The sequence below is a fragment of the Otolemur garnettii genome, unplaced genomic scaffold (assembly GCF_000181295.1).
Source record: "Otolemur garnettii isolate 467f Iridium unplaced genomic scaffold, OtoGar3 scaffold00011, whole genome shotgun sequence".
Taxonomy (NCBI): domain Eukaryota; kingdom Metazoa; phylum Chordata; class Mammalia; order Primates; family Galagidae; genus Otolemur; species Otolemur garnettii.
Genome location: NW_003852406.1, coordinates 10,811,157 through 10,824,845, shown reverse-complemented (window position 1 = coordinate 10,824,845; position 13,689 = coordinate 10,811,157). Strand labels below are relative to the sequence as shown.

Below are 13,689 nucleotides of genomic sequence, written 5' to 3'. Positions count from 1 at the left end.
TGTGTTTTCAGGGGAGACTTGTGGTCTGGGGAGCATTTCTCCCTTTCAACCCACAGCCCTAGCAAAGACATAGAGACAGGCTCTGACCAAGAGCCCGGGAGAGTTCAGAGTTCCCGTGTTCCTACAGGGGGAGACAGGCCGTACCTGAGCTGGGTCTCCTGTCCCTCTAAGATGTTTCCCATTTTCTCCAGCAGAAATGTGGTGTTAAGATTCAAACCGTTGAAAGTTCCTTGCCATGTTCCTCATCCACTCCGGGCCTGTGCCAGTTCAGAGGATAGGACAGTGACCAAAACTCGCCCGCTGCCCTCCAGGTGCTCACATTCTAGTGAGTGTGCAGGCAGATATTCGGGGACAAGGAGTCAAGTGCCACAGGAGACAGGTGTACAGAGGCCCTGGGACAGTGGACAGCACAGGTGGGTGCGAGTGTTGGCATTAAATGACCTAGCCTTTCACAACCTCAGGGACACAGGGGAGCTGCTAGGGGTTCAATAAGCAGGGGGGACAGGAGGATACTGACTGGGTCTTTAGGAAACACCCAGACAAGATTCTTGGATAGCTGGGGAGATTTGAGTTAGAACTTGATATTGGATGATATAAAATTATTTCTAATTTTCATATATATGGCAATGGCCTTGGGGGTACGTAGGGGAATGTCCTTATAGGGAGATGAATGCTGAAGTATTCCTGTTTAGAATCAAAGTGTCTTGATGTCCACAACTCTCACGGGGGACATATATATATGTGTGTGTGTGTGTGTGTTTGTCACTCTCCCTCTCCCTGACCCACTCCTCTCCCTAATGGTTCTATAAGTCCTATACACACAAAAATATGCACTATACTAAGTATGTGCACAAGTCTCCCCTGAAAACACAACGTAACCATGACTGAATCTTGCTGGGAGAATGTGAAGACTCATTGTGTCACCCTTTAAACTCAGTTCTACATTTGCAGACTTTGTGATAAAAAGTAGAGGAAAACATTGGCGTCGTACAGGAGTGGAGAGAATATTAGAAATGCTTACAAATGTTTGTTTTATCAGGATCAATGAATAGTTGCAAAAATGCTTCCAGTTACATGCTCTCATGTTATCCCCAGAACAGCTCCAGGGATCTCTTGTTATCAGTCTGGAGACCTTCAGTGATTTGCCCAAGGCCATCTGCTGGCAAGTGATGTCCAGTCAGTCCCTGAGTTACAAACATCTGACTTATGTACCACTCGCACTTACGAACGGAGGCTATTACTGGTAATAGGTAAAAGTACCTGTTTCATCTTACAAATTCCAGAACAAACCTACAGAACCTATTACATTGGTAACCTAGGGTTGGCCTGCAGCTGGGACTCAGGTGTTTCCACGCCAAACCTGGTGTTCTTTCCTCACCGAGCATCTCCCTCAGGTGCCCATGCTTTATTCTGATGTGCTGAGAGCCCATGGCCCATGAGTTTGTTTCCCCAGTCCCTGCCCTGAGGTTGGGCACAGGCCATCATCACCCCACCCTTTCTCCTGGGCTTGGTGGGGCTGCAGGGAGGGAGGCAGGCTGGCACACCGTGAGAAGGTGGCAGCTGGTCTGGGCCCTTTCTCCTTGGCCAAGGCCAGGGTGAGTCCAGGCCACGGCCTGGTTGAAGTCAGCCTGTGTGGGAAAAACACCTCTCCAAGCCAGAGAGAGCAGGTTGGGACTCACGCTAAGCACATCCATGCAGAGATGATGGTTCCTTCGGTGCCTGCCGGAGGGGGAGTTTTATCACTTACTCGCACACCAGCCAGATAAACAGCTCCTTCTTGGGCTCCTGCCAGCTGTTGCTTGTGCTGCCAGAAAATCTTAATCACTCTGTTGAAAGGGGCAGGTGCCCCTCCCCCTGCCTCGCTGGCACCCTCCCCTTCCCAACAGCTAGCTGCCAGCTGGCTCCTGTGAGCCCCAGCCAGGCCATTGCTTCCTGCACCCCCTCAGTAAAGGCCCCCTGTTTGGGCCTGGCGGGGACCAGCCCACTGTCTACTCCTGTGTATTTGGAAGCCTCTTTTCTAACTCTGAAGCCCCCCCAGGGAGTAAAGCTCAAATAGAACAAAGATAAGGTTGCAGTGTCCCCAGTGTCCCCAGGGCCTAGCCCAGCCCAGAACTGAGTCAGAGCAGGACCTTGAGCAGTGCTTGGGGGATGTGAGGGCCTGAATTGTGTCCCCTTGAATTCACATGTTGAAGTTCTGACTCTGGGTACTTCAGAATACTGTTTTCAGAGACATGGTCTTCAAAGAAGTGATTCGAATTACATAAGGTCACTGAGGTGGGCCCCAGTTGACTATAACTTGTGTCCTAATAGGAAGAGGAGTTCTGGACACAGGTACACACAGAGGGAGGAGCGTGTGAAGACAGAGAAGAGAAGGCCGCCATCTACAAGCCAAGGAGAGGGGCTGCAGAGGAAGCCAGGCCTGCCGACACCTCCATCTTGAGTTTTAGCTCCCAGAACTGCAAGGAAACAAATTTCTGTTGTTTAAGCCACCCAGTCTGAGGTCCTTTGTCACAGCAGCCCTAGCAGCTGAGATAGCATGTGAAAACTGAACGAGTCCTGGCATGAGGCCTGGCACAGAGCTGGTGTGTCGCTTATCTGTGTGTAAGTCAACACCCAGGCGCCATTCTCTGAGTGAGAGCTTCCCCATGTGACTTGGGAACCTGGTTACCTCCCAGGTATGGGTGGACAGGGTGGAACCCACCTACCCCTCCTTGCATTGACCCCACCCTTTCCCAACACCTGTCTCAGAAAGGGGAGCCCCTCCGTGGGGCGCAACGGTGGTGTCCAGGGCATAAACAATACGGCTGAAGGATTTAGAGACCTGTGTCTCAAGCAGGAAGGAGATTTTCATGGAAGGGGATTTCTCCGGTGTTGTCCTGATAGTACCAAGCCACAGAGAAGCTGTGGAGAGCCCAGCTCAGTTCACAAAAACAACCTTGAACCTAGAGGATTCTTGAGTGAAGTAAAAGCTGTAGCCTTTGGAACATGTTTGGGTACCTTGTAATTGGCTCAGAGTTTTCAGGCTCGAGCCTCTTTTAGGCTGTCTGGATTTGTGCTCACACCTGTGTTTTTGAGCTTGACTGTGGGTAATCAGGGGCTGTGAAAAAAGGGCTGAGATGTGTAGGGACCAGGACCAAGTCCAGGTGTGGGTTTCCTCTTGGATCACTGAGGCCGCTCCTGCCTGTCACTCAGTATAGTATATGGTGAGCACAGGTTCTAATTAGAAGCCCAGAGAGGCTGCAAATACGTCCCTGGCTCCCTGGCACTGCCACCCCTAAGGGGTATCTCTGAAGGCTGAGGTACCCATGTGGGCTCTGAGGGCGGTGCCTCCATCACTAGAAATAAGCATCAGAGAGAATCACAGGGACCTTGGGAGCTTCTCCTGTCCCTTTATCCATTAGGCAAGTTCACATTTAAGCTGCCCAGAGAGGAGATTTCTCTGGCTTACTGGAGAGGTTTAAGGCAAGTTACTTTATCACTCTGAGCCCCAATTTCTCCATCTGTAAAGTAGGGATAGGTAGTAGAGTAGAATGTCCATTGTCGGCCACCTCCCACATGGACCACATCCTTAAGTTGACCTAATTTTCACAGACTGGCCATGCACCTCGTGTACTTATCAGCACAGTAGGCCCAGTTCTTTTTGTTGACCATCTCCACCTCCGTAGGTTGACCAGTTTGTTATAATCCCTCAAACGGTCAACTTACAGAGGCTCTACTGTCTATATCTTCATTGTCAGCACTTGATCAAAGACTGCTGTATATCTGGCTTCATATAAAAGAGTACTGGGAACGAAATGGTATAATGGTCAGTTATCAATTGGGGTTGTTCTTCCAGAATTGTGCCTTTCTATTCCTGGGGTTGGAAGCTTCAAATTGCTCAAGGCAATTCCGTTACTAGGATTCAGTTAGGGTACAAAGTCTCATGTTTAAAATGGATAGAACTTTGCCTCCATATTTCTGTTTCCTGATAGCATTTAAATAGCTGGGACCAGGGGAGGTAACCACTGCAGGTCACCTGGCACTGTGATGACCACATGCATTAGCCCTGGTGATACCCAGACTGTCAGTGTGGAAGGAACCCTGCCTATTACTCAGAGAGACGAGAGATACAGGAGGTAAAGGGAGTCACCCCAGGCTGAGCAGCTAGCATGCAGGCATTAAGGGAGCTCAAAGACATTACCCAAATTCCTTTGTGTGAGAGAATGGGGAAACGCCACCCAACGACCAGCCAGACCATGTTGTCCCCCCTGAACACAGACACTGCCCCACAGAGTTTTCATTTTTTGCAGTTTTTGGCTGGGGCTGGGTTTGAACCCGCCACCTCCGGCATATGTGGCTGGCACCTTACTCCTTTGAGCCATAGGCACCGCTCGCCCAGAGTATGAACATGTGCACCATAGACCTCCGCAAGGGGTTTGCAAAAAGACACAGGGGAGGCCTCTGCAAAAACAAAGAGCTTGACTGACCGTCCTCTGCATAATGGAAGTGACCTGTGCTCCTGTATCACACTGCCCGCTCAGCCTCACTTCCATCTCTCCATCAGCTAGGTCATTACTGGGTAAACTAAGTAATAATAAGTTAACAATGATTCATCATTAATTTATTATGATATCCAATCATTGAACTGCCTTCCCTTTGGATGGAATCCAGTCTAGAATCCCCCGGCTTTCACACCCTTCCTTTGACTCACCCAGCACAAGCCCAGGTCTTCTAGAAAGTGCCGTTCAACTCCTCTTCCTGGGCTGCCCCCAGTTCTTCTGGAGTACAGCTCTCCCTCGCTGCAGCAAGCCAAGTAAACCTAACTTGCATTTCATGTCAGTTGTTTCTTTTGTTTGTAAATTTTACTTGTGTAAAAGAGGAATAATACCTGCCTGCACTCTTCACCAGGTTATTGTAGAATCAAGTGATATAAGGCAGGTGGGAATACATTTTTCAAGTGGATTTGCTATAGGTCTAGAAGCTAGTATGATATGGAATTTCCAAAAGATTCTATTTTCAGACTTAGAATAAAGTGTTTTTAAGATGGACGATTCCTATTAAGTTTCTATGATGTGTTCCTGCTTCAGTTTCTTGGTGTTAATCCCTCCTATGATTTAGTGTTAAGTATAGCAATTAACAAGAAAACTTCAGAACTTCCGAGACTTGCCCCAGGCTGATGTCTGCTTCAGAGGAAGAGCTGAGTGCTTGTGGGCACAGGGCCAGTGACTGCCCAGCCCCAGCCCTGCCTGTCCCAGTTGATAACATTGCTCTCCAGCGGGGAGTGCCAAGGGTTTTAGTCAGGCTGAGCGATAAGGCCACCAACCCAGCCTGCATTCCCACCCTCTTTTCAAACTGCAACTTCAGCTGTGGTCCGCATGCCTCCAGGGAGAGGGGCAAACTCCTGAGGATACCCGCGGCCTGCACCTCTGGCTACTTCTTTTTACATGTCCTACTGTGGCCCATATCAATGTCTCATGGATTCCTAATTTCACTACCCATTTTCAAAGCTGCAAGTAAAGCCTGCTTGGTGCTTTTCCTTCTGCTTGCAACGTCTTTCTATTTCAGTGGAGGGCTGGACACCCTGTGTCCAGAGGGGGAGCTCCTTGGTAAATGGGAGCAAGCCTTTCCATTTTTGTACCCTCGGATATTTTCCTATTGACCATGGGGCCTGTATGAAAACACAGCTGGTGGTTAATAGATACTGTTACTTGCTGCTCTTGATCTTGTTATGTTTGAGTATAAAGCAGTATGTTTTTTTCACCCCTTTAGTTTCTCTTAGGACAAGGAAGCTGGAACATTTGTCACTGGAAACTTTTTGTAGTCATAGAAAGGCCACCCTTAGTCAACTGTGAACCCACGGCTCTGCCCAGCTTTGGTCATGCCCAGCTCATAGGAAAAGAATTTTCCTGATCATGTTTTCAGGCCTGGCAAGGAGTGGCTCGATGTGGATAGTTAATTAGTGATTACAGTGCTTATTTTTCTACCAATTACCGTAAAGTCCACTTAGCTTGGAATTTTTCTTCATTTTAAGAGCTGCTTTTCTTTCTTTCTTTCTTTCTTTTTTTTTTTTTTTTGGTGTGCTAGTATTTTGGAGAGATAAATTTTTCATGAATAACTTGGGGTTTTTATGTTATTGGGGTTGTAGCTACTGGGAGATAGGTCAATATTCGGAAGCAAGAGATGTGGTAATAAGTTCAAGTCTTGGTTCTTCATGAACTATTTTTATTTTTCCAGTGGTTCTCTGTGGTCCCCAGATCAGCAGCGTCAGTTGGGAACTGGTTGAAAATGCAAATTTCTGGCTTCACCCCCGGCCCACTGAATTAGACACTCTGTAGGTAGGGCCCAGAAATCTTATTTCAACAAGACCCCAGGCACTTCTGATGCACACTAAAGTTACAGAATCGCTGATCTAGTCAAATGACTTCATTTTATTATTTTGTAACAAATGTATTTTTTAAATTATTCAAATTTAAAGTAAAAGTAAATATTGAAGTAAATATACCATGTATGTACTATAACATTACATGAAGTTTGGAAGAGACAAACATTTAGATATAAGCTCAGTGAAGTATAAACATTTCTGCACATTTCCTTCCAGCAAAGACATGTATTTTCACAAAGTTGTAATCACAGGACACACACAATTAGGTAAACTACTTTTTTACCACTTAATGTCAGAATATAAATATAATTCAGCGTCACCACCTATATATCTTCATAAAAACTATTTTTAAGGGCCACAGCTTTCCTTCACCAGACTCAGAATGTGAACTTGTACGTTGTACAACTTGTACCGAGGTAAAAATGTGGCAGACGGACAAGGAATCTCTCCAGCTCCACTCTGCCACCCTGGCTTTTCCCAGGGGCCCCCACCCCACCCCCACCCTAAGCACCCAGCCAAGCCCTTCTGGGGAAGAATTGAAAGTATGAGTGTCTCTGGAAACAGGGTCATAAACAGAGAGGAAAGCGAGGTTAGCCAACAGCACTGAATTCTCCAGAGTCTTCCAGAAACTGGATTCTCCCAAGCCTGAGACCCTGTCCCAGAACCAACCCCAGAGCAGCTGAGATGTCACTGCGCTACCTTGTGGCCACGTCTAAGAATTGCATTCTCCCCAGAGGAGTCAGGCTGGCGCCCCCATCCTCAGGTGCGGGAATGACTGAGGCTGTCCCCAGCCGTAAGCTGGCTGAGAGAGCTCCAATAGCCTCCCTGATCACGGCTCCCTGGTTCCTGCAGGATGACGGGGCTCTGCCCCTCGTTTTGGGTCTCACAGTGGGGCTGCAGTCCAGCCTGGTTGGCAGGGGCCTGGAGCTCCTGTCTGGTCTGGCCAGCCCTTTTTCCAGTTCCTGGCTGAGAGGACCCCACTCCCAAATGGCTACCCTGCTTGGGACCAGCTCACAGCCACCTTCCTGGCCATGAGAATTGTGCTGTGCCCTCTGCTCTTCGTGGACCCCACGGGTGTCAGGGACACCCAGCCTGAGGTTAGGTGGTCACGTCTCCTTGGATCATGTCGCTGGGACCCATCAGCCCTGTCCCCTGCACCAGTCTCTCCCTCTTTCTCCCTGTGGCATGCTCTTGCAGCGCTGTGGCAGCTGGCTGAATGTAGGGCAGGGAGAGGGCCACGGTGGGGACCTCTGAGTGGGATCCGGGGTGGCTTTTGGCTGGGCACTCACTGTGTCATACATGTTTTCAGGTCAGCTTACACACATTTTGCCTTCTGCAGTCAGCTCTGCAGTTTCTCTCTGTAAAATGGTTTATTTCCCAGGCCCAGAATGAAAGAATAGGGGTTCAGGTCCTGGGTCCCTGTGAAAGGCCCGGTGGAAGGTAGACTGCTGGTCTCTCAGCTCGGGGTGCCCTCTCCTCTCTAGGGGTGATCAGGAGTGAGTTCCCTCTCCCCTCCATGTGCAGGGCTCCAGACCCCCTCAGCTGCCCAGCTGCAAAGTCTGGCAGTAGATGGAGGGTCTCATGCAGAGGAAAGAGGGTTTCCCTAGAAGACTGGGGCGGCCCTTTGCTGATTCAGATCCGTGTACACTCTCTGGTAAATGAGTTTCATCTCTGGATGCCACCTCAAATATTAGTCACGATGAGATTCCCCACAATTGTGGACGCCTGTTGGGAATTTGCCGGCTCTCCTGGGGCAGTCATTCTGGGCCTGGCAGAGCCTGTGAGGCTGTGCGGAGGTGGCAGGTCTGAAGGGGCAGTGGGGAGCTCTTGCCCAGAGGCCCTCTCGGGATGGCAAATCCAGGCCTAATCTAAAACAGCAGCAAAGGGTATTTTATTTTATTTTCTTTATTTAACGACTTAAAAAAAAAAAGCCCTCCGTGGCCTTAAAATGGTTTGTATACCTTTAAATATACTTCTAATCTCTAACGAGACACAGCACAGGTATTGAGTTTTTCCATAGGTTTGATAGAACATGGAAGCGATTTAGTCCTGTTTGGTTTCCTACCTTATTGCTTGTAAAATTTCCTTTTCTTTTTTTGGTATTAAAAATGTTTATATCCATTTACTCAGACTAGCCTCAAATTGGAAACAACCTAGGCGCCATCAGTAGGAAAATGGATAAAGAGCGGAATAATCGTACAATGGAACGCCATTCAACAACACACAGCAGTAACAAGGAAGGACGCAGGATGCACGCAGTAACACGAACGAACCTCAAAAACGGTATGCTGAGAGCAGCTTTGTCCAAAATAGCAGGATTCCATTTAAAAACTTCCTCATTATTATTTTTAAAAGCTCCAAGACCAGTTGTTATCGGACTTTTTCAGATGTCACAGATCTCTTTGGTAATTTGTCAAAAGTTATGACCTCAATCCTCCGCTCAAAATACACATACATAACAGCTTTGGGCGCCATCTCAAGAGGCTTAAGGACTCTCGGAAACCCATCGAGGGCATACGATCCTTGTGCTAAACTATGCGTGTCTAAGGGCCAGCCAGAAGCCTTTTATTTCTGAACCTCATCATTATTGCTCTCAAAAGTTTCTGGAACTTTTAGTAGTTAGCGGTCAAAATAATGCTTGTGCAGTGACAGAGTTAGCAGTAGTTGGACTAAACACCCCTGAGAGTTTATTGTTGGCACTGGGATTGTTTCCAGTTTATTGCATTTTAACCAGTGCTGTTGCTCTCAACACCTTTCTAGGTTTGTTTTTTTTTTCTTTTTCCTTCTTTTTCCTAGATGGCCTATTTTTGGAAGGTGTTTGGGCTGGAAAACACACACGCTTTATCAGCTCTGTATCCTTCTGGATGTAGACAGCTTCTTTGTCCTGATATCAGCTTTTAAGACCCTACCCCAATACTGCCTCCTTCCAGAAGCCTTTTTTGGGGCCCCACACTGGGAAGTCTCTGCTTCTCTACTTGCTCCTTGTTAGGGGCTACCTGCTGTGGTTTAGTTGGGAAAAATTTATATACCTATTTCATCTCCTTTATTAGACTCAGTGGTATACCTCATGTACTGAATTTGACACGCAGAATGGATCATTTAAATGCCCGCTGCTCTGTGACACCAAAGTATTTTCAATGATATCTAGCCTCCTTGCTATTTTTTGAGTGCTTTAATTTAAAAGCACTGAACAATTAAAAAAAAGAATACATTTCAACTTTAAGATTTTCAAATGCAGTAGAAATATTTCCTGTAGGAGGCTCCCTTTGTATTTACCAGATAAAATGTTATGCCTCACAGTTTACGATCTGTTTTATTGTTTACGTTCTAAACGGAAATAAAAACTAAAGGGTGGCTTCACACAGAATTGAAGCCACTCAAGTTCTGATTTTTTGTCTTCGGAATAACGACGTTATCACTTTTAAAAAATGTATCGATTTATTTTTGCGTTTTCCTTGCTCCACCCCACCAGTGTCACTTTTTATTTCCACTCGACTGTCTAAATGAGGAACAGGTAATAAGCACCACAGGCTTTGGAGACCTGAGACGTGGAAGGATTCGCAACCCTTGCGCACTCACTTTTGCAAAAGCGTATGCCACTGAGCGTGTGGGTGTCAGGACCGACGGCATGACTAGGCGTTCTCTAAGTTCAAGGCAATGTAGAACATAATGAACATAATATTCATAAAAGTAGTATAATTTTCATCATACAATAATTTGGAGTTTACATATATACAACATGAAACTCAAAAGTAACCACAGATGGTGTACGGACGTTACACCAAAAAGATAATTTTTCTTCTGGGAGGAATTTTGTTTTTATCACTAACAGAATTGTGATAATGAAAGCGAGACCAACTTTAAGTCCTCTGTGGACAGACGGTGCTTCCCTCCCTGCTGGCTTCTAGTTCCACCCAACCCGTGTACATCCTCAATGTCACAGTAAGTTCCTGCAGGATAGGGACAGGGTGGACAGGGCTTATCACACCAATGTAGTGGTTTTCAGCATGCAGGCCACAGCCCCAAGGGATTGCCAGGGATGTCCTACCTTTTCTTACAAGGGAGACCAGATTTTCTTCATATACTTTGAACAAAACAACGGATCACAAAAGATGAAATACAGAGACAGATAAGAGAATCCAGTTGTCTTCCATTCAGCCAGACATTAAAGAGATTTGGGAAATTTCCTTGTAAAACAATGTCACTCTTCTGCCTCATTTAAAAATTATTCTTTGGAAAATATAAGCTATTTCCCATAAAATGATGTTATATGTGTTAACATCAATATATGCAATGGACTTATTATTGTTCTTTTTAAAAGCATTAACAAATATTCTTAAGATGTCTCAGTTTTAATTTCGAATATGGTAAATACTGACAGCTGTATCTTACATAAAAAAGGCTCTTTGGGGCCCTCAATGATTTCTAAGAGAGGAAAGGTATCTGGAGATGGGAATGTATGAGTCGCTCTGCCTTATATGTGCCAGATGCTCGTGGACACTCGTCGCATTAATGGGTGACTGCATGGATGGGCTTCAGCTGTCCTGGGAGTTGGCACCTATGGCTGGAATGGATGGAAGGGAACGGTGGGTACTGGTAGGCAGTGGGTCTGACACCTGAAAGTGGGACCTGTGAGGGTCTAGTCATGGTAGCCACCGTTTGGAGTGGTGCTGGCTCTGATGACAACACCCATGCAGTGAGGGCTGGGACTAGGGATGACTGATGGGAACTCTGTGTCATGGGGGCTTTAAAAGGCTCACCATATCCAGTTCCCCTGAGTGGGGAAGGTCAGGATCAGCTGCCTGAGTCTGCCTCCTAGTGAGAGGAACTGAGTAGAATGGCTTTCTACGGACCTCTGGCTATCTAATCATCGGGTATGGGCACAGTGGAGGGGGCTGCGGCCTCAGTGCACAGATGGAGGCTCCAGGTACCTCTTCCTACCCTGCCCTGACCAGCCACGAGAACTCTGGCAAGTCCCTTCCCTGCTGGCTTACTTGACCATATGGCAAAGATGAGCTCAGATGTTCGCCAAGTGCCTGGCACAGCCTGGGTGCATGTATATTAGTGACTCCATTAGTAGAATGTCATTAATAATAAATACTCAAACAAAGAAGGCTGGGGGTGGGGTGGGGAAGGAAGAAGGGTCCTTGCCTAGGGACAGTTGAAGGCCGGCATACACCATGGTTCCTCAGCGTCTGCACTATTGATCTTTTGGACCAGTGATCCCTTGCTGTGAGGCTGCCCTGTGCACTGTGGGGCATTACACAGCATCCCTGGCCTCTAAGCATGATGCTAGAAGGGGAAGCACTTTCTCCCTGATTGTGACAATCAAAAACATCTCCAGAATACGTCGCCAAAAGTCTCCCCAAAGACAAATAATTCATGTTAAACCTCAAGGGGCTACTCAAGGAAGGCTTAGGGGGATACTGGTTCAGCTTATGAAAATTTACTGAGGATTTGTACTCTCAGCCCTCTGCTAGACATATGTTCCACTTCCATAAAAAGCAGACAAACCAACAAGCCAATACATCACTCTCGGCCAAAGGGCAGCACAGGCCCTTTAGCAATTTTGCCTGTATGGCTCTAAATTATTATGTAAGGGCCATTTTTGAACACAGCTTTATACATGAAATGATGTATGACAAATAATTAGTATAGTGGTTGGCACACAAAATGCTCAGTGAATGGTAATGATTAATATTACTAGTAAGTTATTAACTGAGCCAGAATATAAAATAATAACCAAATGCGAAGGAATGAAGGAGAAAGACAGTTTCTAGAATTTATAGGCACATCTGTTAGTCAATTCATGATTCTCCAAGCTTAGACTTTGAGGAAAGAAAAATCTAAGTCTCTACTTTAGCATTTTTATCTCCTGACCAGTAACAGCACAAAAGCAAACTACCAAACATGGGTCTACTTTGGCCAAATGGTTCCATTCACTTCACATCTGTTACTTATTGGTCAAAGGCACTGTCCATCCAGGAACCTGGACTCCACTTACCTGATCAAGCATTTGGCGGACAACCTAGTCTGCAAATTTACAAACAAAACAGGTGGACGGCTGTGGGATTCTTCAGTCTCAAACAGAAACTTTGGCACAAAATAATGTTTAGAAAACATGCAATGGTATCTCTACTTTAGACCTGACTGAAAATAGAATGCTCATACATTTCTCTGTCTTCTGAGAGAGTCAGGCAATCAGGGCCAACAAGACAGAGCATTTCAGTGCAAGTTGGGCTCCCCAACTGCAAATCAGATGCCAAATTAACTCTTAGGATGATGTGAAACTCTTAAACTCTTCCACTGAAGAGTTGGAGTATGACAGTTTCCGAATCAGATCCACAACCGACTTTGCTGCTAGCTACAGGCACTGTAGGAGACTTCTATGCTCAGGGTGATTTTCTAAAATTTCAGTGCTGTTTACAAACTTCTGCTTGTCTTTGTGACCCTGTGATGCCACTAACAAAACCACCTGGTATGTGCTGAAGCAAGCTCTGTCCCACACAGTCAGAAACCCTGGGATTCTTTGTGACACGCATTTTAAAAAGAAAAAAATCCATGCCCATCTCTGGTGAAAGACAGGCTCTTACCTGGTCCCAGGCTTTGTCCGTGGGGACTTGATTGGATAAAGATGCATAAAACCAGGACAATGGAGACACACAGGACACTTTCCATTTCTCCGGTTTCAACGGGGGTCCAAGGTCTTCTTGTTAATTTCTGAAGCCAAAGAGACCAGAATGCCTATTGATACTTTGCTAGCGAAGGCTGTCCATTAATAATTAACCTTTCACCCTGTTATCTAAGGTTCAAATGCTTTCCTTGCTGCCCCCAACCTTAAATCTAATTGCATTAATTAAAAAAAAAAGATTGATTGGCAAAAATGCTTTTTATCCTGCTATGTTTTGACAACAAAATGCCTTGTCATGTATTTATACCTTTTGGGGCTAATGTTTCACATTAACCAATTTAAAGTTAGTGCGCTGTGTTTGGAAATTCTGTCAAAGGTCAGAGATAGTGGCCTCCTCATGGTTGCCTAAGTCTCCCTGTGGCAGACCTCAGAGGGGATGCAGGCACATGGAGGTGGTGTTAGAAATGGCAGGCTGAGCCCACAGCAAAAGAAAAGGGCCCCCCTATGCTGAAAGCCCCCAGACGGCCCATTTTCTGTTGAGTTCAGTGAAATTGCTGATGCCTGTGGTCAAAGTGTGGTGGGGCAACATTTCTACAGCCGAACTGGGCAGAAAACCCTTAACCTCAGTGCAAAAAGGAGCTAACGGGGAAGCAAAGATGGCCCTGCTCAGGGCCCCCTGAGAGATGATCCTGGCCCG

At 46.4% G+C, this 13,689-nt stretch overlaps 1 protein-coding gene across 1 annotated transcript in view; it reads right to left on the bottom strand.

Annotated features, from left to right (window-relative positions):
• The window catches only part of LIPC (lipase C, hepatic type), a 144,612-nt gene extending 131,339 nt beyond the window's left edge, over nucleotides 1-13,273 (bottom strand). The window contains exon 1 of the mRNA XM_003784380.3: nucleotides 12,955-13,273. Within this exon, the coding sequence (XP_003784428.1) occupies nucleotides 12,955-13,039 (85 nt within the window). The 5' untranslated portion in view covers nucleotides 13,040-13,273. The remainder of the gene's footprint in view (nucleotides 1-12,954) is intronic.
• Between the last annotated feature and the right edge of the window lie 416 nt (nucleotides 13,274-13,689).